Source organism: Scatophagus argus, chromosome 10, assembly GCF_020382885.2.
Source record: "Scatophagus argus isolate fScaArg1 chromosome 10, fScaArg1.pri, whole genome shotgun sequence".
Classification (NCBI taxonomy): Eukaryota; Metazoa; Chordata; class Actinopteri; family Scatophagidae; genus Scatophagus; species Scatophagus argus.
In genome coordinates, this window is record NC_058502.1 from 304,832 (window position 1) to 329,719 (window position 24,888).

The 24,888-nt window shown below is 43.5% G+C and overlaps 1 protein-coding gene across 4 annotated transcripts; it reads right to left on the reverse strand.

Moving 5' to 3' along the window:
* Positions 1-1,549: 1,549 nt before the first annotated feature.
* On the reverse strand, positions 1,550-24,617 carry si:dkeyp-121d4.3 (serine/arginine repetitive matrix protein 2). 4 transcript variants are annotated; one of them, XM_046401355.1, is made up of 22 exons: positions 23,546-24,617; positions 23,303-23,353; positions 22,410-22,603; positions 22,220-22,262; positions 21,523-21,648; positions 20,844-20,948; positions 20,542-20,760; positions 20,209-20,355; positions 19,808-20,053; positions 19,127-19,345; positions 18,711-18,857; positions 17,071-17,307; positions 16,642-16,830; positions 16,290-16,532; positions 15,504-15,608; positions 15,250-15,387; positions 15,023-15,130; positions 14,251-14,288; positions 11,214-13,698; positions 10,806-10,914; positions 3,519-3,571; positions 1,550-2,915 (listed from the first exon to the last, which is right to left on the reverse strand). In XM_046401355.1, the coding sequence occupies exons 1-22, from the start codon at positions 24,329-24,331 to the stop codon at positions 2,808-2,810; spliced, it is 6,096 nt and encodes a 2,031-aa protein (XP_046257311.1). In that variant the 5' UTR covers positions 24,332-24,617; the 3' UTR covers positions 1,550-2,807. The 4 variants fall into 4 exon arrangements, with proteins under 4 accessions (XP_046257311.1, XP_046257312.1, XP_046257310.1 ...); XM_046401356.1 differs by lacking the exon at positions 3,519-3,571 and having other exon boundaries at positions 1,551-2,915; XM_046401354.1 differs by lacking the exons at positions 1,550-2,915; positions 3,519-3,571 and adding an exon at positions 4,224-5,026 and having other exon boundaries at positions 15,250-15,327; positions 23,546-24,616.
* Positions 24,618-24,888: the final 271 nt, after the last annotated feature.

Consider the following 24,888-nt stretch of genomic DNA (forward strand, 5'->3'; position numbering starts at 1 on the left):
CCCTCTTCATCTTGATGACACCAGGGCAAACTGATGACGGGATTGAAAGTCCAACGGTTACTGAAGGCACCTTTTGGTGAGATTGTTCTAATATTTACAATAATTATGTGAATTGGTCAAACATGTCAGGTGGTTTGTTCCAAATATCTGGATTGACTTTATATAAGAAGGCTGCAGAACTTTTCATCCTTCAGATTTTGTACTGTGATCTCCTGTAGTCTGAGAAAAGCTTAATTCCAAAAATATCAGACAGTTTCAACCTTTTAAATTACAAATGGATTCTGAAATAAACACAACACGACTGTTGAAAATTCAGAGAAACTGACGGGATGAGAAACAGCACAAAGGAAGTAAGCTTTGATCAGTTTGATATTTATTGAACAAAAATATTGATTTTAGTCCATCAGACTAATAAAATAACTATTTACAGCCCCTCCTGTTCAAAGATAAAGCATGCGGACATCTGAATGTAATTCCAAAACAGCATGCAATAGTCCAATACTCCAACAGCATCCACTCACAGAGGTGAAACAAGTCTGCAGACCTCACTGTAAAAACACTGGCACAAATCAAAGGCCTGTCTCAAGTTTTAGAAGTACAAAAATATTACCAGCAAAATCTACTCTAAGTATCAAAAGTAAACAAACCTCTTCTTCACTGCAGAGTATGTTGAGCAGCATGTCTCACCTGTCTGTCCCTCCTCACCAGATGTTGGCCGTCATGCAGTTTTGTCGTTTCTGAACTGAAAGAGGATGATGAAGATTTAACTGTCTGATGTCGCTCAGGTGTTTCACTGTGGACAGAAGTCTCTGCAAAAGCCAGCTGGGAACTCTTATGCTTTTCACAATAACTGTTTTAAGCTTCCCATACTTTGCCTGAGGACATCCAGACTTTTGGTTTGTTTGGATGGCTGTGGCTCAGGAGGTAGAGCAGGTCATCTGCTTATCAGAAGGTTGGTGGTTTGATCACCGACTCTTCCGTCCTGCATGTCAAAGCGTAACACTTCTGGTTTGATTCATCATGTCTGTCAGCTGTGTTCTTAGAATCTCCAGTGAGAACAACTGCCATTGCAGAACAAAGTTTGAAATATTATTTTCAAAACGGCACATTCACTTCCAATCTCTTCAACAGATAAAACAATATCTACGGTAATAATTTTTCTATTTTGGGCGAGTTAACCCTTTAATACAGTCTCCATAAAAATTGATGAACATGAATATACTGTGTTCGGATTTCTGTTCCTGTTATCTAAAAACTCTAAAATATAACTCCCTCTTGAAGGACAGTAAAGTTCATACACAGTCGTGAAAAAAAATATGCTCAGTTTTTGAATGAGTTTTAAAATCAAAATGGAAGTTTTGTCAGTACCTGTAAATTGTTTGGTATGACATGACTGGAACAAGACTGTAGTTATAGTGAACATTTCAGGTTAAGTAAAACTACTTATACGACAAAAAATGGCACTAAAACTCGAGATGTGTACATACATTTCATTTACACACTGACCAGAAACAAATGTATTGTTACACAAAACTGTATCATATATCATAACATTTACACTCTGCTGTGATGAATCCTGAAACCCAGTGTGAACAATGAAGCCTGAACTTTACTGAGGAGCGTTGGCCTTTAGCAGAGCTGAAAATATCGGTCCAGAACATTCAAGAAAGTTAAAAAGTAAAATAATAATAATAAAATTAGATTTAGATTAACTGTGTCACTTTTAATCAATACTCCAAACATTCCTGAGCGCCAGTTTGTCATTCAAGATAATTTATCGTTCCTTTAAGTTGGACAAAATGAGACGTCTGAATCGATCACCTTAGGTTCTTGCAAATTATAACATTTCTCAGTATTTTGCTTATTTTATCATAAACAACTTTGGAAATAGTGATTAGCTGCAGTCTTGCATCACTGCTTATCAGGCCAATGAAGACTTCAGTAACTGCGTTAACTGCGGCTTAGCAGGACATAATGAATCAAGATATTCTTCTTTTTGGATCTGAAATACACGATGGTTTTTGGCTTTTCACCTGCCAAAAACTTCCAAACCAAATAGTCCTCATGTGAATGGTCGACTGGTTACAGCTCAAAGACATACAGCGTAACATCAGGGATTTGATGGTGAACAAACAAGGTTTCTGGGTATCAGACTGAACCGTCAAACGCAACATCTGGACTCATGCAGTACACCCAAGGCTGAACTACTGATGGGAACCTGAACCATGACCCCAGAAGTCCAGCAGCTCTGAAAGTCTCTACCTTGCTTTTTTTTTCCCTCCACTGATTTATACCAGTTCTGACTGGAAGTCAACTTGGAAACTGGTAGTAGTGAAGGACAAAGGTGTGAAGCAGATCTGGCTTTATTACCTCATCTTTAAGGCTCATCTTGAGGAAGCTCCCTGTGGTGAAATCTCACATCTTAAGGACTTTCTTTGTGTAAGTATTTTATGTCATGTGTTGCATAAACTACAAACCTGAGGCCAACTAATTTGGACAGTGGGGGGAAGAACGAGGAGGCTGGACATTGTGGATTAGAGTTTTGCTTTTCAGAGAAGCTTTAAATTATACTCAAGACCATGACATCCTTTACGACTAAACTACGACACTGTGTTTTACTTTACTGTACACATAAAGATATCTGTTGAAATAAAGATATGATTGTGACACGTCAAGTATCTGGATTATCTTAAAAATTAATAATAAATTAATATAAGCTTTCTCTGGTGACGTTGGTAGTGTGGATCGGAGGCCTTAACAGAAGGGCAAAGATACATTGCCAAATGTCTCCATTTCTTGTGGGAGAGTCAGTAATCTGCTGCAGCACTGCTCAAGCAGATGTGTCCGACGTTTCTGTAGCGTTCAGATGAGCTGCTGAGTCCAGGACTCATCCTGAGTTGCATCCTGGCTGGAACCTGCAGAGAAAACAAAAACTCACCTGGTCTGCTCCAACAGGTACAAGACAGCTCGGAAACTTCAGTGGACAATTAAGTGACTGTAGGTAGTGCCAAGTGATAAAACGCTATTTAGCTTGAGCGATTAGCTAGATCAACAGTCAACCTGGAGCATCCTGTGGCCTCAGGCTCTGAGACACGAGCCACTGAACCATAACATTCACTGTTCATAACATTCACCAGAGTCCTGCAAGTCACCCTCACATTTCCTGTCAGCTTTTCACTGTATATGATCTGATAAAAGGCAGACATGCCACCTAACCTGGGAAATCAGCGAGGATGGCAGGAATGATGGTCAAAAAAAAACAAACAAAAAAAAAAACCAGAAAAATAAGAAAAAACAAATTCCAACTGACCATGCCAGTGGTTATTTGGTTAATCATTTGGTCTGAAACAGAAGTGAAGTGCATCTGTTGACAATATGTTTTAGCAGGGCACAGGGAATAATTCATAGCATAACTTTTGATTTTACTGCAGCTCAGCTTTTGCAGAAGTTCATCTGCCAACACATCACACTAGTTATTCAAGCACACTGATGATCTGGTGAACAGATTATTTGTTTACCTGGTGATGGCGGGCAACAACTCCCCGATCATGTCTTATTGTTTCACCTGTACCTGAAAGAACACGGTCCCACCAATGAGAAAACATCTATATTTTTAACGCCGTGGGTTAAAACTGTCACTGAATACCACATTTTTGGTCATCATTTCTATTCAGCTGCAGGTGATTGTTGTATGAATGTGAAAATTTGTTTAGATCTTTTTTAAAAAGTCTGGAAAGGTGAAGCATGAAGTCTTGTGGGACAGGTGTACAGTTAGTACAATTTTGATATTTACCTTACAAAAATATTTTTACAATGTTTTATAAAAAAAGGCATGAGTGGCCTTATAATTTGTCACAGAACAAAACTGTTCATGTATCACAGCAAATTTTTGCAATATGAAATTGTTGCTGCAGCCCTTCGACAAATTGCCAAGCACTAAATAAAAACAGTAGAGAACACTTCACTGAATCATTTTGTTTGTTTTCAACCAAAAACAAAGTAATGTCATCACTGATGAGAATGTTAATTATTGAACGCAAATTTTTATTTAAATTCCATTTACCTGCAGAAGTAACAACTATGTGTATCATTAAAAAAATCCCCACAAAAGCTAAAATATTAATATTAACAAAATGTGTATTTTACCAGCACATCTTCTCTCGAAAATAACATCCATAACTGCATTTTGTTCATTCAGAAAATGAAAAGAATGAGATACAACTGCAGATCAGTTTGTACTGAATTTATTGTTTCAAGACAAAGACCTATAACAGCTGTTTCTATGGTATGCTGAAACTACAATAAAGACTTCATGGATGGAGTTTTGGGAGCTTGAATAAAGTTACTGCAGCTATCTGAATCCGAGCAACTGCCTGGCTATTATTAGAAATAAAAACAACAGGAAATGAGTGATACAGCTCTTAGCTGTTCTCTGAAGCCATCTCCCACTTCTCCAGAAAATCCTGCAGGTTCAAGTTAAAAATATCGATACCTTTGGGGGACAGATGGACACCGTCTGCCCGATACAGACCTGTGTTTGTGCCACACCTGATGTTGTCGTGGGTCAGTGAGGTGCCACCCAGGTCTGAAATGATGTTTTGTATCCTGCGATTCACTGTAGTTCGAACCAGATCAACTTCATGGCTGTCCGCCGAGTGGCGCCACACCCTCCGAGGGAGTATGTTGGACCAAACGAGAATGCACTGTGGGAAGATATTCTTCATGGAGGTCAGGTCCTTCTTGACAGAGGCTAGCAGGTCTGTGGGGCTGTCGGTGCTCAGGTCATTGCCGCCTAGGTGTATGATGAGGACATCCGGGTTGGGCCAGGTGACCTTCAGCTGGTGGAGCTGGGGCAGGAGCTGGGGCCAGGTCATGCCCTGGATGCCCTTCCACCAGATGGTCACCTTGTTGGGGTCCATCCCCAGCTGCATACCTACCTCCGGAGACTTGGCCCGTGACTCTGCCCAGTACACCAGTGAATGACCACAAATCCAAACGTTTTTGGGCTCGCTGCTGATTGGCATGCCTACAACATTTTAGCAGAAAATATTTTTAAGTCACAAAACTTTATTGTTACTTTTCCCCCAACTATTTCTTGATTTAGACCTCTAAAGCTCAGACTGGAACCCTCAGGCTGATTCCCCAAAGATCTAATAGACTGACTTGTAGACTTTAGACTACAGTATTGTATTGCTCTTAGACTAACGCAGTTATAAATGTGAAAAACACAGCTACAAAATAATTTACAATGGTCTTACAGCAGATAGAACTCGGACACCTGCGAGGTCTACCTATTGGACTAGAGCTACTTCATCTTTGTGAAACCAGCCATAAAATTGTACAGGCTACAAATATCAATATTTACCAATATCCTGTGCAAAACTGCCCTCTCAACCCGTTTCTCTCATGTAACTTTTAATCCTCTTTTTCTGAAGTTGTGCTATATTAGCGGTTGTCATAGACTTCTTCAATTCAGAAGCACCTTATTTGTCAAAGCTTTCTATCGCACAAAATCAATCATTGAATTTTCTCAGTAATTACTGCAAATAGAAAATTTGTCCACTCGTGATAACCCAAAACTGTACTAATGGAAAACAAAAATACAAGTAAATGATCACTGTTTGTGGTAATTGTATCTTTAGGAGTAAGTGTTTAAGATATTTTAGTGTTGGACACGTAAATTAAGAACGTTACATGCTGGTTTTTAAAACAATGAGAAAATTCTCAGCCTGATCAATCCATGTAAATAAAAGATCAAAATGATCACCTACCTTCACCAACAAATATTGCCCTTCTTTCTTTTTCATTGCAAACCTTTCAGCACCACTTCAAAACAAAACTGCATTTATGATAAAATATTTCATAATAAAGAATTTTATAGCTTTGGATTAATTAAACCGCATCCCTAGCTAACTACTTATTTTATGCACGTATCCCATTTGTCAATGCTGGCTGTGTATGTAAAAATGCCAACAGCACTAAAAAAAATCTACGTGTAGTGACATTTAATGTCTTTAAGGCCTTAACTTATCATCAATGCATTTTTTAATTTATTTCCAGTAGTAAAGTCCAGTACTTTGTTTACAGAAAGGAAATGGAATTGAATCTCAAATAAAAATACCTGGATGTATACCATTGCACATCATTATGAAAAATTAAATTCTGTTGCAGGCAGATGTTTCAAATAAAAGCAAGCCAACGATGTTTTGAATGACTGCCACTGTGTACTGGGTTGAGTTTCTATTATCTCGGTCTCTCGGGTCATAATGTCAAGTGATGGGTGTTGGACATGTCAATTAGATGGCCCATTAATCTTAAAAAATCAACTTGCATCCCTTTTTCTTAAGTTACTTTCCATTTACGTTCCTAAACTCCATACTGGACCTCATCCTCTGTAGTCGAAACCAATCTGATCTAACCTGGTAGTCTGGTTGTCTGCCCTGTGGTGGTCACAGGACCGGGAGATTTGAACAGAAGTTGCCTGAGCAGCTTGCTTGAAGGCAAAGGTAGGACCCACTGTGTGATCACAGTGGATTTATATGCGCACAAGTGAAGAGAAGTGACAGAGCATCAACTGCCAATGTGATGGTTACGCGTTCAAACATCACCTGAATGTGGTGGTCAGCACGGTACACAACAATATTTCTGTGTTTCCACAGACAAATCTGACTTTGGATGAGCAATTTTCCCTGCGACTAACCGGGAAACCGTAATACCCGCATACAGTGGAATAGCTACAGTACATGAACCTGACTAGCTGTGACAACTGGCATGCGACGGCAGATAAACGAAAACTAGATACTGCCAAAATGCTCTGGCTGTAAGTCATGTTCTAAGATTTGTGTTCTGCGTATTCAAGTACAGAACACAAGTGGTCATAAACAGCCTGCTGTAACAGTGATTGTTGGAGTCACAGGGCATATCTGACAGACGAACCCACATATGAAACGACGCTAACGGCTCTCTACCTTATCTCCCTGAGCTAACATTATTTTTTCAGACATAAAAGACAGGATAGAGTTGCGAGGACTCCATTCACAGGTGTTAAAAGTGACAAGCTTAAAAAGACTGATGTGATATACTTAGATTGGTGGGTTAAAACTTATCCACTCAAATCAAGTTACTTACCGTGTTGATGACAAGAGTATCAGTAAGTTGTGCATGCTAAAGCTGACAATATCCCATTGTCTCCTAAATGATATCAATAGCTCTCTACAGTTTCTCAAACTAAGATATTAAAAAAAAAAAATAGGTATCTTCACAGACTGAAAGGAAAAGGGAGATTATGGCCCAAAAGGTTCCAATTCACATTTATGAAGTTAATGAGCCAAAGATACTGATGTGATACACTTGCTCAGGTAGCGTCGCCGTTTAAAAAGTAAACAAGTTTAGCTTGGACAAGATTTTACTTCATATTACATAAACCATGCGCTTAAGAATAATCATGAAATATAACGTCATGTAATAATGACCATTTTATATATGATCCCTATAGTAAAGGCTCTCTATGTTAGCTTCCTGAGCTAACATTAGTTTCAGACTAAAATTACAAGCTAAATTACTGGCACAGAATACAAAAAGGCCCAAATTAACAGTTTTTACATTTAAAATGTAGGTAATTGAGATTGACATGTGCAAATAGTTATTAAACATTTGACAAATTTAGCTTGGAAACAATGCTATGTAACACTGCTGAACATATCCTTAACAATAACCACAACATTCCAGAGAAACATTCCAGTATTACCTGATTACAGATACAGAGGCGACCACTTACTGTATAAATCACAGGCTGCTGATAAGTCACATCTGACATTGTTACAAGTTAACGACAACTAACAACAACGACCCCCACACAATGGTGGCAACTGTTAATGTTAGCTTCCTGAGCTAACATAAGTTTCAAATGAGAAGGTCGGGCTACATGCAAAGTTTTAGATGATAACATCTTCCAGATAAAAATGAGAAACCTGTCTGCAATTTCAAAATGACCTCAGGAATGTGGAAATTTTTCCAGTCATGTCATCCTTACCTCTCTGAGTCAGTCATGACCATGGTCACTCAACATTGATCCGATGACTTTAACCAGAACCTCCATAAATCAACTTTGGTGATGAAATTGCATTAAAACCCTGAAAGGCTGGAGCACGACTTTGATTAAGTTTTGGTGACTGGACGACAAAACTGCATAAAAATGTTAATATGCAAATCCTTAACTTCTGCTGATATAATGTATTTGTAGTAGCTGTACATCTAAGTCGCTCACATAAGGAGCCCTGCTTAAGAAATATAACAGCTGATTGGTTAATTACCAAATTAGATATCAGAACTAATGGGTACTAACTAATGGGTGGCATCACAACTCGAATGCAGACACAATGTAAAGCAGCCTGCTATGGTCCGAGGTCTTAGCAGGACTAGCTCTGTTGTTAAAACACTGTGTTAACCAGGTGACAAACTAAATGAATTATTTCAATCATTAACCCTAGAACACTAACGTCGGGTGATTTTCACCCACACAATTTTGAAGTGATCGAATTTTACAACCAAATGAAGGGATGTGTTGATACTTTCGACCAAATGTGTGCTCAGTACAGCTGTGAAAGAAAAACCAAGAGGTGGCCACTGTGTGTCCTATATGGCATGATGAACGCTGGTGTGATAAACTGTATTTTATCCGAGATATTATATCGGGTAAAATATACCCAACGTTAGTGATGGTGTTACTAATTTTAACGTTAGTGTTCTAGGGTTAAATAAACTTTTTTCGCTGTAAATCAATTAGGAAGTTTTTGTTTTGCATGGTCGCAAACACCAGAAGTCTTCTGGATCTTCTGTTGAAATGTCACTTCTCTGGGTATCCGAAAAGCGCAGCTACACTCCACTCCGACACAAACAGATGTGAACAAACTTGACTTACCCTCCACAGTTTTTCTAGGACCTGCCCTGTTGTAGCCCCTGACTTAGAACTTCAAAATACATTATCCTTATAATGGATGTGCAACACATAATTTTGTGCAAAATAAAAAAAATGCAACATCTGAAGAATTATACTTACTGGCTATAAATAACCAATAGCAACTCATACTAAAAACAGTAAACAAGCCGTTCAAACAGATTAAGTTATGCCAGGGCAAGTGTGGCCTTGATGTAGAAAGGCTCAGTAAAGCATTTGAAAGGCTTTCATGAACATGGCTTGCATTTCTGTTTATTAGCATCCTACAATTCTAATAAATCAGTTTCTGGAAAAGAAAACAAGAAAACAAAACAAAATGCTATTAACAACCCTAGATGTTCACATCTAAGCAATTTTTACTAGACCATGTCCTGGACTATTTAAGCCATGTCAGTAAAAGCCACATTAACCAAAAAGGCCTACTGTGTCCTGGATGTATTCCTCAGGCGGTCAGCTCTCATAATCGGAGAAACCAGGTATTGTTACTGTGCATTTCTTTGTCTTTGTTGTAGCAGACAATGTCTGAAAAAACTACATACTCGTAGGGTTGACCTTTGTACTACTGCAAACAGTAGTACAGACTAAGCTGCTTATGGTGCTTGACCAGACCTCATTTGGACAGTCCAATACCTGGTAAGAGCAACCCCACTGCAGACTTCATTAAAGCACAGGGACGACACTTGGCATTTGGTGAAGAAGATTGAAGGTTGACCTGCTGAGTGACCACCAAGTGTTACAGTATCTAAGTTGAAAAAAACTTAGTAAAACTACCTAGCTTAAAAAAACACCACTATACATGACTGTCTAACTACTTGGGCTGAGTATCTTAACTAAATATTTTTTTGTACAGACCAAAATGTATCTGTACTACCAAGCACTGAGTCAGTTACCCACATTGACAATGAATGCTCAGTTTTGTTTATCTAAGTATCCCAAAAATTTAGTGTTGGTACCAAAACTCTATACTGCCTATACACTGCTTTCTGGTCCCAAATGGGATCCTATAAAGCTAGGTTCCAACAAAGTGACCATATGACAAGGAAAAAGATGATTACTGTGTAGAGCTGAGAATGCAGCTGGCTTCTTGTCTTTATCGCTGGGACGAACCACTTGGCTCAGTTAACGTGTGTGGCAGTAGAGCGACTGACCTTTGTGGCGCTGCAAGTCATTTAAGACATCTTGGTAACCTTAATGGTTTATGGCTCCATGTCAAGGTGTAGCAGTATCTATGTGCAGAGGCTCTGTTAGTACATTAGAAGTTCTACTGTAGCTGACGGTAACTCCTTGGTAAGGCAGCCACATGCTGGTGCTACTGGGAGAGCACATGAGCCGCTGTAAAAATGTATATGAGCAAAACCATTTCTAGGATGAACCTTCTAGCTGTGTGCCAATATCAAAGTGAAAAAAGATACACTATAATAACACGCAATGCATTCAGGTAGCATTGTGGTGGAGAGATGACAATCCAGTGAATACTGAATGCTACATCACCTAGGGCAGGCAAGACTACAAGACCACCTTGATGACAAAGCATAAATCTAGCTTGATACTTGTATTGTGTTAACTTCTGAACATTTCTACCACATCTCTGGACATGTGGCTACTTGTTTATCTCTGGGTTTGTTGCTAAAACCTGGCTAACAAGTCAAAGAAAAAAGAAAAAGGGTGTTTACCTTTCACCTTCAATCCTAAATGTCATATAAATGCAGCTGTGAAATGTAAACTTAAAAACAGATTTATGTGTCTGAAGAGCTAACATGCTGAGAACATAACCTTATTGAATGTTTTACTTAGAAATCTCTGTAATTCAGATTTTGCTAATTAATGTACATATAAATCAGCCTGATACCTGGGGAGATCATTGTACCATCCTTGTTCTTCTCTCCTTTCTTGCGAGCCAGCATCTCCTTATACTGCTGTTCCCTCTTTTCCAAAATCCTCTGGTTATACAAATCCAGCTGCAACACAAACACACATACTTTGTCAAGGTTTTGTCCTAAGTAGCTGCAACAAGGCAGTCTTTCCATCATTTCTAATGTTTATACGTTATCATTTTGGCCTATTATTTTTTGGAATTTGTTATCTCATGGAAACTATATTAAAGTAGTTGACAAAACTAAGTGCAATCAAAAACCACACCATTGTAAACCAGTCTTACTTTTCTCAACGAGTTGCTTGTTGCTTTCAACTCTCGAGTACATCTAACAGTACTTGTTTCTATTACCTTTGATTACAGTAGTATCACTGCTGATAATACCTTCTCCTTCTGCTTGATCTTTATGTCATCATCTGTCCCTACTGAAGTCTGAGGACTGGGGGCTGATGAAGACTCTGTGGGTAAGCTGAACTGGACTGTTTTGACTGGTTTGGTTGGTGGCTGCGCAGCCAGAGATTTCACTGTTTCTATGACCTTCAGGCATCTGGCCACTGTTGTAGAGATGGCCGATTGGTCATTACTTGCAGCACTCAATGGTGTCGTTGTTGATAGTGCTGGTGTTACCGCAGCAGTGGTCAAAGGCTGCGTACTGCACGAATTATGGGGTGGAGCTACAGAAGACTGCCCAATAAAAGGCAAGATTGTGTGACCGGAAGGTGGAGTGAAAGGAGGTTGACCAGCAGCACGTCGAGGTGGAGGTCCAGGAGGAGGTCCTGGAGGAGGTCCTGGAGGAGACTGCCCATGACACCGTGGAGGAGGTCCAGGAGAGGGTCCTGCAGTAGGTCCAAAACTCTGGAGTGGTTGACCAGCTGCAAGAATATCTGGACTACCCATGCTGAGAGTTGTGGAGCTCTGGGATGCCGGAATCTGGGTAGTAACTCCAAGGGTCAAATCGACTGGTGGAGGTGGATGCTGGTAGAGAGCAAGTGGAGGTCCAGGAGAAGGTTTTGCAGTAGGAGCGGTGGAAGATATGCTTCCCATTGTCTTGGTAAGACTCTGCAGCTGTTGTGCCTTCTTTAGTGCCTCCAGCTCTTGTTGGTCCAGGAATCCTTCATACTCTGAGACAGTTGTTTTATGTCTGATGAGTGGCTCTAAACTGGAGGATCTGGCTGGGGAGGGGGAATGGATGTGATCTGCTTCAACAGAATTGGTTCTACTCGTTCGCGGTTCTTCCATTGAGGATGATAAAGTCTCTCTTTCCAAGGATGAGGACTTTGGGCTATAGATTTTCTCTTGTGCCCGGCTTGCCAGTTTGGACACATCTCCTGTACTCAGCTTCAGGCCAATCGTACGTAGCAGACTCTGGATCTTGTCATAGGGTTCTGTCTTGCTATTTGACTCCTCTTTTGTTCTCTCTACTGAGGACCGTTTAGGGCTTAGTTGGTTCTTTTCCCCTTCTCCTCCTAGGCTGCTGTTGGGCTGCTCTTGAGCCATTCCCACAATCCGAGAGAAACCCCTGCCATCTTGAAGTGCCCGCTCGTGAGGCAGAAGGTCATCATTCACATAAACCAGTTCTGATTTCTTTTCAGCATCCACCTTTTTATTAAGCATGTCGAGGAAACGATCAAGGGGTGGTTTCTCAGCTGGAGGTGACTGCCGTGGTGTTGTGTTCTTCATTATGGGAGAGGGGCTTCGAGGAGGAGGTTCGGCAGGAGACGGAGGTCTGAAAGGGGGATGGGAAGATGAAGTACCAACACTATGTGTCAAGTGTGGCTGAGGGGAGGCAGCAGGAACTTGGCCAGACTGAGAGGGGGGTAAGGAACCGTGGGGAGACTGGCTCCGTTTGACAGGGCGATATGGATCATCGTATGATCGGTCCGCATATGTCGGCTCATAGTATCGATCATCATAGGGTTCATCATAAACATCATAGCGATCAGTGTAACGCTGGCTGGCAGACGGAGTGCCACCATACACAGCATCACCATAGAGACGATGTTCATAATGGTGGTCACCATAAGGACGCTCACCGTACGGACGATCATTATAAGGATGGCTAGCATATGGATCACCATAGCGGTCACCGTACCGCCGATCTTGGTAAGGACTGTACGGTCGTTCATAATAGGGATCATCATAGGGAGGAGGACGATGGTGGTACTCGGGTCCCTCTGGTCGTTTCTTCAATATAGACCGGACTGGTTTATATTCAGTCAGTGGGATGGCAATCCTGCCATGGTCGTAGTCTATGCAGGTCCTCTGGCCAGGGTCTCTGTCCACCAGTGACTTTTTGTAGGCAATCATTTCATTCAGCTCCTCCAGCTCCCGCTTCTTCCTTGCCAGCTCATCCTCCATGACCCCAACACGTCTGGGTGGAGGGCTCAATTCTCTCCTTCTCTTATGACCCTCTTCATGCTCTCTGCTGATTTTGCTCCTCTTCTTGCTGACCCTGTCCTTGTTTCTCTCCCTGCTCCGACTGCGGCTCCTGCTGTGACTCCTACTGGAGCTCTTGGTTCGGCTATGACTCCTGCTGCGACTCCTACTGCGGCTCTTACTGCGCCTATCAGACCTCTCTCGGCTTCTGCTTCGCCTGTACCTACTGCTTTTCCGGTCACGGTCAGCGCTGCTGCTGCATCTCCTTTTGAGGATACGTCCAAACTGGTCTCTGGATGGACTTCTGCTCCTACTTTTGCTTCTACTCCTGGCTCTACTCCTGCTGTGGCTCCTGCTCCTACTTCTGCTCCTGCTGCGGCCATATCTGTGGCGAGTCCCACTGTAATCCCTTCTGCTGATACTGGTCTTGCTGTCCTGCGTTCTAAGATTTTTTACAACCGCCTTTAATTTGTCTGCTTCTGGTTTTTCTTTCCTGAAATATCAAACGTAAGTAACATATGTCATAGACATGTTTTGTTTACGATAACTACTATTATGCAACATGTGTGTTTCTATACATCACAGGGTTGGGTATCAAACGCAGTACTTTTAAGGGTGCCAACCGAATTACGTTGGCACTACAGTAGTATCTGTTTAGAGAGTTGACGTCCACTGCTGCTGGAGTTGCTGGTTCACAGTTTCTACAACTGCTCTCAAGTCCTTGAATGGCTTCCTCCTCTGAAGCGATGCTGCTGTTGTAAGATATTTGGTGATGTATCTTTTGTAACTGAAATTACATTTGTTGTTACTGAGAGTAAAGTACCAAAAAAGGTACCAGTGGGTTCTGGTATCACATTCCAGGTACTGGTATTGATTCAGAGGTAAATGATGCCCAAGCCTGATCTTGTATAGAAACCAATGTGAAATTAATTTTAAGTTTCATATTACCAAGTCATTCAAATTATATAAGAACTTTTTGGAAATGTTGTGGACCCCCCCCCCCCAAATTGTGTTCATATAAAATAATAATAAATTCATAACTTACTCTGTGTCTTCTGAAGCTTTCGTCAGCTTGATGGTCATCTATCAAATGAAACACATATTAGACAAAGTTAGAGAAAAAATATTTCTGCCATCTTCTTATGACAGAAATCCTTCATCCTTTGTTAAATGCACATAGAATTGGTTACAGAGACTTGGAATTTAAGGTTACCAGAAGGTAGAAGAGTAATTTAAAGTTTCCTCATCTGCAAAAATGTACCAGGACTAAATTCTTTATCCCTAACCTTTCTGCACAAAGACTGTGTGTGGGGACAAAAATCTGTTTCAACAGTCACATTGTGAGGACCCACCTTACTTATGCGGACAAAATGCAAGTCTTCACAACGTAAATAATTAAATACTAGGTTGGAGAGTTGCTTTAAGGTTAGGTTCAGGTTAGGCTTAGGTTAAGGTAAGGTTAGACTGAGGCAAGTAATGTTTATTGTTATGGCTAGGTGGTGGTTAAGCCTACAGAAAATGAATGTAAGTCTATATAATGTCCCCAAAAGTGATGGAAACACGACTCTGTGTGGGGGGATGTGTGGGGATGTGGGGATGTGTGTGTGTGTGTGTGCGTGTGCGTGTGTGTGTGTGTGTGTGTAGCACTGGACAAATATGAGCAGGAGATCCGACTATCTTTTTCAAGTTCATTTTGATTGATTTTAGAAGTAATATTTTGCACCTAAATCCCAACATGTTTGGTCCATGTAAAGTTTAAAATGTAATTTCTTAATTTTTTCCCACATCGTTATTGTATAACATCCGGTCCTCCTTACCTTTCCTTTGTTTGCTCCTACGCCGCCCAGTTTCCGGACAGGGAGGAACATGTTTTCTGTGTAACGTTTTATCCTGATGGCCTGGTTCCCCCCCTCCGCCGTTTCATGCTGGGAGAAACAAGTAAAAGACACATTTTCATTCAGAGACATAAGAACATAAAATTCATTATCAACACAGAATGCTCATTTATTCCTGAAATAATCTACAAAGGATGAGGATGACCCACCGGCACAACACTGAACTCGACCTTCTCGTTCAGCTCCAGTTTCTTCTTCTCTATCACTTCTGACATGTGGAAGTAGAGCTGAGGGTTTTGAGTGCACTTGATGAGCCCCGAGTCATCTGAGAACTCGATCACAATGCCCTGGTTATCAATGAAAACACCTCACAGAGTTTGACTGATTGTCATTGGCTTTGCAGTTGCTCTGGCTCAAACTCTGTAAGCCAAGCTAACTAACTAATAATGCTGAAAAGACTTACGTGTCGACGTTGCTCAATGGACTCTTCAAAGGAGTCGGGGAGAATTTCCACATAAGTCGCTCGTTCCTCTTTGGTCTGCCGGTGGGTGGCGATGTTGAAACGCACCTTCATAGGATCAGAAACCTGACATCAACAACTACAGAAACACTGCTGGTCATGTCAGGACAGCGAAGGCTGCTGCACAGAAGCTACAAAACTAACATACAAATGTACTCAGCTCTGGCTGGTAAAAACAATTTTAGAACTATCTTTACTCTTTAATGATGGCTGATGTGTGGCTGATCAATAACACTGATTAAATCCTGTATTGACAGCTTCTGAGGAGTGAAGCTTTGTCTGTTAACAGCAAGCAACAGATGATGCTTGACTGAAATCATTCAATTATCGACTAATCACCAGTCAGTCCATCAGCTTGATCAGCAGCAGTCAATGTACTTTAAACACGTGCTTTGAACACTGGCATGCGCCACTAGGAGATGCTCAAAGGAGAGTCCTGCCATTGTGTTCATCCAGCTGGTGAATGAATGAAATCTTTACCGCTGGTCTGAAGCCTTCTGATTGGTTAGTCTGCCTCACCATGTGACCTCAGTGAATTCAGTGGTCTAACCCTTGAAATGGTGACAGTCAGCAGCACAGCTGCTCTGGTAGCCCACACGGAGCACGACAGGCTCCGATTTTTATCGAATCCAACAACTTTCAAAGTTCAAGTTTTCAAAGTTTTCATAGCCTGAAGACACGACGACATATCAACATCGTTAGTAAAGGGGCTACTCGTCCGTCTCTCACCTTGTCTCCATCCAACATGGTGGCAGTGCTCAGCAGGTCACTGGGACCGAAGGGAAGCTGTTTCTGTTGACCGTCAATGGTCATCACCAGTCGACCCATCTCTGGCTCTAGTTTGGCTCCTGCCCTAGCTGCAGTCCCAGCCGATTGATCCTTTTTCACCTCTGTCTTCTCATTCTCTCTTACAGGCTTTCCTTCCATTTCTTCCTTCACATCTTCATCCATTTTCTCCACTTTAACTTTGACCTGCAGAATATATTTTATTCATACAGTATTTTTATTTCTTAAGGCCTGAAAATCGTAATGTCTCAAACTCTGGAGCTTCTTCCAGGATTTTCAAGAACCTTTTTTGTACCTGTCCAAGGAGTGCTTGTCCTCCCTCAGCAGCTCCTCCTCCTTCCCCTCCTCCTGGTTCCTCTGCTGGCTCCTTCTTGATCTTGCTCATGGTTTTGGAAATGGCCTTGAGGACGGTGCCTTCAAATCGCTCCTTGCTAATATCGTCCAGTGTGTTGGGGTCTCTCATTTTGAAGCCGAGCGGCGTCCACTGCAGGACAATAGAAAGCCAGCGAGAAGTTTGTTTTAGGCTGAATGGACCCTTCAATGTGATTATTTAATCAACAGTACAGACCAAAACTGAACTCATGAAAACCACAAGAACTGAACTCATACAAACTGAACTAAATCTTGAGCTGAACTAAACTGCAGTCTTAGTTTGTCCTAATGTCATCTTTGTCCTGTCAGATCAGAGTGTGGCTTCACTGTGGGAGCGTTGGTGCATTCTCACCTTGCATTTTGCTGCTGCCAGAGCTGCTGCGACCTCCTGCTTCTTCTTCCTCTCCGCCTCTCTCTGTTGTTCCTCCTCCTCCCTCCTTTTCCTTTCCACCTCCTCTTGTTTCCTCCTCTCCTCCTCCTCGCTCCTCTTTCTCTTGTCTTCCTCCTCCCGTTTTTTCTGCTCCTCCAGGATTTTGTCTTCAAACCTCTTTGTCCTCATCAGTCTGATTGCCCTCTTTTTCGATTTCACCTGCCGAAACAAAACGATGGATTGATCAGCATTGTTGCCATACGCTACAGCAACTATCAGGAAAAGGAATGAAATCAGATATGGAATGACAGGAACTTTGTTTTCCATGAACAAATAACAAATGACTTGGTGCATCTCATTGGAGGACCTCGACTCGACAAAACACACTCACTGACAAACTGCCACGGCTCCGTCAGCAGTCCTGACCAACACAGATCACTGAGAACTGGCCTAATCTGTTTCCGTCACAAAATAAATCAACCGCTTGACTTCAGTTTGAGAGCAGAAGATCTGCCACTTCAGCTAACCTGTTGCTGTTTGACTTCTTGAACAAGTCAGCAGTTTGTTCTCTCAGACTGTGAGGGTTTGAGACATCTCTTAAAGACAGCCTGTGAGCTGTCATAACAAGGCCTCAGTCCCTCACAGCCTGAAGTACTCAGGTACAGTACAGATTTAACAGCAGGGTAATAACATACAGTGTAGTACAGGTAAGGTTGGGTGTATTACTGGGGGGGATGAGAGAGAGTACAGGACGGTAGTGGACAACTTTGTCACATGGAGCGGGAAAAACCACCTAAAGCACAATGTGACAAAGACCAAAGACCTGGTGGTGGACCTGAGGAGGACTAAGGCTCCAGTGATCCCTATCAACATCAAAGGGGACACTGTGGAGGTGGTGGAAGAGTACAAATACCTGGGGGTGTACTTAGACCACAAACTAGACTGGTGCAAGAACATGGACCCTGTTTACAGAAAGGGCCAGAGCCGCCTCTACTTTCTGAGGCGGCTGAGGTCCTTCAACATCTGCAGGACGATGCTGAGGATGTTCTATGAGTCGGTGGTGTCCAGTGCCATCACATATGCTGCTGTCTGCTGGGGCAGCTGCCTGAGGGTGAGGGACACTAACAGACTCAACAGAATCATTAAGAAGGCCACCATGTTGTGGGAGAGGAACTGGACTCTCTGACAGTGGTGTCTGAGAGGAGGATGTTGTCCAAAATAAGGACGATACTGGACTTTCCCTCTCACCCTCTCCACAATGTGCTGATCAGCTACAGGAGCTCATTCAGCCACAGACTCTGACTCCCATGATGCACCACAGAGCGACACAGGAAATCATTCCTGCCTGTCGCCATCAAACTGCTAAACTCTGCACTGTGACGGACACACTTACTTTATATATACAATGTATATATGTACACATGTAAATACCTGTATTTTTAGATTTATATTTTTCTTGGTTTTTATCCTATTTTATATCTTTCACTTCCTTTCTTTCTTGGTTGGGAAAACTGCAAGTGCAATGTCTGTAAAAAAGAATTTCCCCTCGGGGATAAATAAAGGAATTCTGACATAAAACTCTTTAGACTTCCTGTCCTCTGCTGTCTGCAGGTCAGACTCACCATAGCCACAGTAAACTCCACCTCCTTGTGGACATCTGTGCTGTCTAACTCTGTGTCACTGAAGTTCTCACAGATGTCAAAAGGAAGCTCGCCATGCTCCTCCGAATTGATGATGCCTTCTTCAGCTCCCAGAGAGGTGATGACGCCCTGAAAGACAGAATCAATGCTGACTGAGGGAGCATTTCCAGTGAGAGAGTCCTGCTCCTCTGCAGGACATGTAGCTCGGTGACAGCCTGTAGCTACTGGATGTACTGTACATGTTCTCTTTACGCCCTGCAGGATTAGAAAGTCGATCAACCAAAAATCAGTTTATTAGTTACACGGCACTACCCCTCTTTGCCCCCTCACTTCAGTCAAACATGACTGATGCCACCAGGTACAAAATGTGATGAAAGTGAAGATGACAGGTGTGTTACCAGCTCTCTCTTCTCTTTGGTGTAGCTGAAGGTGAAGGGGATTTTGGGTTTGATGTTGGCTGCTCTCCTCTTCCTGGTCACCGTGTCGTACAGCAGGTTGATCAATACGTGGTCGTTCTTCAGCAACGTGACGCCGCAGTCCCGGTGGTCGAAGGTCACGTTGGTCTTGACGGGGCCAATGTTGGCGTGGATCTGACCCGGGTATCCGCTCATGTGGGGCTGAACAGGGGGCAGCGTCAGGACACAGAGGCCACGTTCTTTACATTTTGAACTGAGATCAGAAGCCTCAGTCTCTTCCTGTTTAAAACCAGCCCCAAAATACCAGATCTCCCAGTGTGATTAAAGGAAAATGAGGCTAAAAAATATCCAGACTGACTCAGTAATTTAACTCACTTGTCACACAAACATCTCTGTGGTTAAATTTGGTAAATAAGGCAGTAAAAAGGTTGTTCTTTTGGTTCCACAATACTGTTGAGAAACAACGCTACCTTTGCAGGATGTTATGAATGGTTCACTGTACTGCTGTTAAAATCAGTATTACGTCGTATTCTAACTACATGCTACTTGTTAGGACTGTTAGTCATAATTCGCTGCTGCCTAATGAGACCGAACAGCTTCAGGCACTGGTTTCCATTGGGAAGTCGTGTCAGTCCACTGTTACTCGTGTCGCGTGTCACTCACCGTGGGCTCAATGATTGGCTGGCTGACGATGCCCTCATACAGCTCCGGGTCCAGCTTCATGTTGGGGCCCAGCTCTGGCTTGCCGTTGGTCTTCCCTTTCACACACTTGGAAGAGTCTTTGTCGCTGTCACCGTCTGTGCTTTGGGTCTCAGCTTCCTCAGTGACAGCAGAGGCGGCGGAGCAGAAGGTCAGGAGGAGCGGCTCCTTCACCCGCCGGATTCTGATCGCACGCATCCCTGCTCTCAGCTGAGGAAACACCAAAAGCCTTTGTGACTGCCAGAAAGCAAGACTCAAGAGAGTCTTTATTCACACATGAAGTAAAGACATAAAAGAGTATGAAACAGCGCAGAAAGATAAAAATAAGTCCCGCCCCCTGAGCTGTGGCAGCGGGCAGTCCTCACCATGATAACGGTGAACTCGACCTGCTCATTGATGTCCTCGGCAGTGAACTCGACGTCGCTGAAGTTCTCCTTGGTGTCGAAGGGAAGCTCACCGTGTTTGTCCGATGTGATGATGCCTTCGTTGTCTTTCAGGCTGATGATGACTCCCTGCAGCCAAGAAGTCCAAATTTAAAGACAGCTGTCTTCATCATCATCATGAGGATGATGTCAGATTAGCTCATTTTAAGTGACTGGATAGCAATCAGGATGTGTTAGTGAAGTCAGTCGTCGTGTAGTTTAACTGGTCTGTGTGCTGGTGGTGGAAGTGGAGACTTTACTGTTTGCAGCTCTCACCTCCTCTCTGGTCTCCTTGGTGTGGCTGAAGGTGGAAGGGATTTTGGGTTTAATGTTGGTGGCTCTCCTCTTCTCTGTGACGATGTCGGACAGCAGGTTGATGAGTACCTGGTCGTTCTTCAGCAGCGTCACCGTGCTGTCTTTCCTGTCGAACGTCAGGTTGGTCCTCAGCGGCCCGATGTTCACGTGAACCTGACCGGGGTACTGACGCTCACCAGGCTGCACACCAACAAAACCAACAGGATCAACAACAGGAAACAGGAAGGTCGACGACAGCTCGACGGGTTCAAGTCTGAACTGACCTGAGGCTCTGTGATAGGCTGGCTGACCACTGCCTCATAGATCTCTGTGTCCACGTTCTCCGTCCCACCGGGTGCCACTTTCACATCCGTCGCTATCAGACTGTTCTGCTCGGAAACACAAACAGCATTCAAGATTTCAAAAATGTATGAGCAGAACATAAGCCAGTTTCCAGACAGTTTTTTAACTTTGGATAAACTAGGCAGGAAACACAACCAGATCATAAGATTAACACGCTGAAGATCAATGAATGATCAGCACCCAAACTCTTGCAACTGAACAAAAGGTGTTAAAACTAAGAAGATGGGAAAAGACAGAAGAATATTTTGAATAAATCAGCAACAACATCCTCTGGAGAGAATATGAATGAAAAAATACTAAATCAATAACAAGCACATAATTCAGGAGAGTCTTCAAAACGCTGGAGAGGATGTAATCAAAATCAGGACGCACTTTGTACGTTCCTCAGTTTGGTGGAATCTGTGTTACACAAAGAGGCTCAGGTTGGGTATGTCAATCTTAACTGACACGTGAAATGCAGACGTGTTTCATTTAAAAACAAATCCATGGGCCTGAACTTAGGGGTTTGTTTGGGGGTTTGTGGCGTTGCTGGTTGTGTTTTTTAGGCTGACAGTTAAAAAGCCGAGCTCTATGAGAAGCCTGTCATGTGCGGTGCGTCACCTTCTCCTTGCAGGCTGTGAAGTGAACTCTGACGCCGGGCGTCATGGCTTTGGGGTTTCCGAAGAAGGCATCAAAGCTGAAGGTGAACTTCTCCAGATCTTCTCTCTCAATGTGGCCAAAGCTCGGCTGATGATCAGGGACAGAAGTTCAATTACTGACTCAGACTGGACTAATCATACAGGACTGTTTTTACACGGATTATGTTGAAGTCTAACATGTCCACCACATCATCTTTCCCAGCGTTTCAATCGGCAGACACGAGGACCAAATTTAGTTCCTGGATCCCAAAATGTGCCTGCTCTGAACCATGGGGGCTGAAGGGTGCCGAATGGCCGAACAGAGACCTCTGGGTGCTAAAAAATCGTTTACTTCATCAGATCAACTTCCAACATGACCAAACATAACATTAACGTATTAAAACTTCAGTTAAAGTGGGACAGTTCAAACTGTTGGCACTAAACTTTTTAGAAAATGAAATTAATCAGACATTAAGGGGTCAATGTGCAAATTTAAGATTTTCCAAAGATTTTCAAGGACAGAAGTTGAGAACCTGGAGAACCATCCACGTTCTGCTTTTATTCTGAAGAAAAGAACAAGCATCACAGTGGTGCATGTGGTCAGCTGACTGGACACACAGCACGGACAACATGTGACCTGATGACATCAGTCAAGTGGCGTGGTCTGCTGGCCTTCTTACCCCAATGAAGGAGATGATGCCCGTGGATCTGCCCGGGGGAGGCCTGAGGACACAGACACACAGCAGCTCACTGTCTGATCTCAACAGGCACAACACCACAGAAGAAGACATAAGCTACAGGAAGTGACATCACACTCAATAGACACACACCATGAATGTGCTAAAAAACAAGCTTCAAGTAAGGACTCACTTATCAAAGGTGCGTTTTCCCAGCAGGCCGAGAGCTTTGGCAGACTTGACGGGGTCTGGTTTAGGTTTAGGTTGTGGTTTCGGGACCAGAGTGGTCTCGGCCGCAGGTGTCGTAGTGACATCTGGCTCCTCTGCGGCTTTTTTAGTCTCCCCTGGAATGGGATCAGCAGCCGGAGCTGAAATCAACGCTTTAATCTGAAACGCAAAACAGAAGAACAAAGTGCTCAAATGGCTTCAAGGCTCCTCCAAAAAGGACACATGGCAACATGTCTGACTGCAGTAAACGTACTAATACCACAGTGTGTTTGAAGTACTCATAATGCAGAGTAATATGTGATAATCACTTTAATGCTGCAGCTGCTATATGCAGACTTTATTTACTGCTGGCTAATTTGTGAACTCATCTGAGATCAACAAAGTTTTATTTTCATCAATACTATCACAACTTACCAGTTTTTAATCATCTGAATCTGCAAAGGATCAAATAAATACAGTAAAGTAAAAAGTACAACAGTCGGAGGGAACACAAATACCTCAAAGTGATACTGAAGTGCAGTACTTTGCTACCACCGGCTGCTGCAGGGTTATCAAACTAACAGACCAGTGCTGTTCAAACAGCAACGTCTTCACACTCACTCACAAACAGAGAAAAAAAGAAGACCTGAGACTGTTGTCACGACTTTCCAGTACGTGCTGACATTTTACAGTGCAAACCGTTAGTCACGTCATCTGAAATTAGTTGAGAATAAAAACGAGGAGAAAGCGACGCACGTTTTCCTCTTTCAAACGGGTGAGAACCGGTATTAAGGAAGTCTGTGACGAATTATCTCCATTTTCTGCCAAAACACCAAAAGTTTACATCTCTCAGTGCCAGAGAACCGGATGTGTACTCACCCACTCAGGCTGATCTGGAGGCGGGTTGGGCATCTCTTCCTCTACAACAGGCTGAACACACACAGGTGCAGGTGTTACAGGTGAGCTCAGCTCAGGGTTTTATCAATCAATCAATGCGACCCAGCAACACACACAGACACAGAGGGTCTGGTATGGACAGTAAAGGAGGCACTACATAGATTGGCCAGGGGTCCAAGATACAAGTGAAGAAAGTATAAAAGCCAGAACTGCTGACATGCTCACCTCTCCTGTCCAGCCGGGAGGGTAGCCCGGGAAGCCGATCGGGGGCACGCAGCCTGGAGGGGGGATAGGAGGTACGGGCACCGGTCCGTAAACTGGGGGATCCGGAGGAGGGATCACCACAGGGGGAGGTGGTACAGGTCCGGGTGGAACAGGCTCGGGTCCCCATGGCTCAGGTGGACCTTCCGGACCCCAGCCAGGAGGTCCCAGTTCTTCTGGACGAGGTCTCCAGTCTTCAGGGTGAGGAAGTCTCCAGTCGTCTGGGTGAGGAAGTCTCCAGTCGTCGGGGTGAGCAGGTCTCCAGTCGTCCGGGGGTGGAGGTCTCCAGTCGTCAGGGTGAGGAGGTCTCCAGTCGTCGGGGTGAGGAGGTCTCCAGTCGTCGGGATGTGGTGGCAACCAATCGTCGGGATGAGGGCCCCAGCCAGGCGGCGGTGGCCCTCTTGGATCCCAGTCAGGCGGCGGAGGCCCTCTCGGGCCCCATCCTTCAGGTGAGGGTCCCCATCCTCCAGGTGGCGGAGGGCCCCAACCGCCGGGCGGAGGTGGCCCTCTCGGGCCCCATCCTTCAGGTGGGGGTCCCCATCCTCCAAGTGGCGGAGGGTCCCACCCGCCGGGCGGGGATGCCCCCCATTCATCGGGCGGCGGAGGCCTCCAGCCTCCGGGCGGCGGAGGGCCCCAACCTCCCGGCGGTGGAAGGCCCCAGTCCGGCGGACCCATGCCGAAAGGAGGTCCATCTTCGCCCGGTGGTCCCATGGGGGGTCGGTTCCGCGTCGGTCCCTCTCCTCGTCCCATTTCGTCACCGAAACAGACCAAAGCAAAGTTAGCTGCAGGGAGCTATCGTTAGCTGGCTAAGCTACCCGACGATTTAACTGTCTAATCGATAAAATATCAAAGTTTACGAGATAAAGTCATCTTCTTCGACTCTGTATAGCATCACGATTTCAGAAACGGCCCGCGAACTGAAACAAATTAGATAATTTTCAGTGGACAGTCAACAATTCAACAAACAGTCCGCTCTGACACCGACATGTTGAACGCCTTCTCTTCTTCTTCGAGGTTTTCAACGGGCCGGCGCTTTACCGCCACCATCTGGTATGGAGTCACAGTGTTCAATATTCATAATATGTTTCAATCCACATTGATGTTAGATATTGGTACCCTGACCACTCATACTTTATCTCGTTTATAGAATATCCATGAGAAACCAGAGGATGAGAATACTTTTCCACTGTTTGGATTCTTTGAAGGTTAAACAAATATAAAACGGGATGAGTTGATGTTACTGTCTCTTTGTGATGCATCATGGTTGCCTCCACCTTCTGAGGAGACTGAGGTCCTTTGGAGTGTGC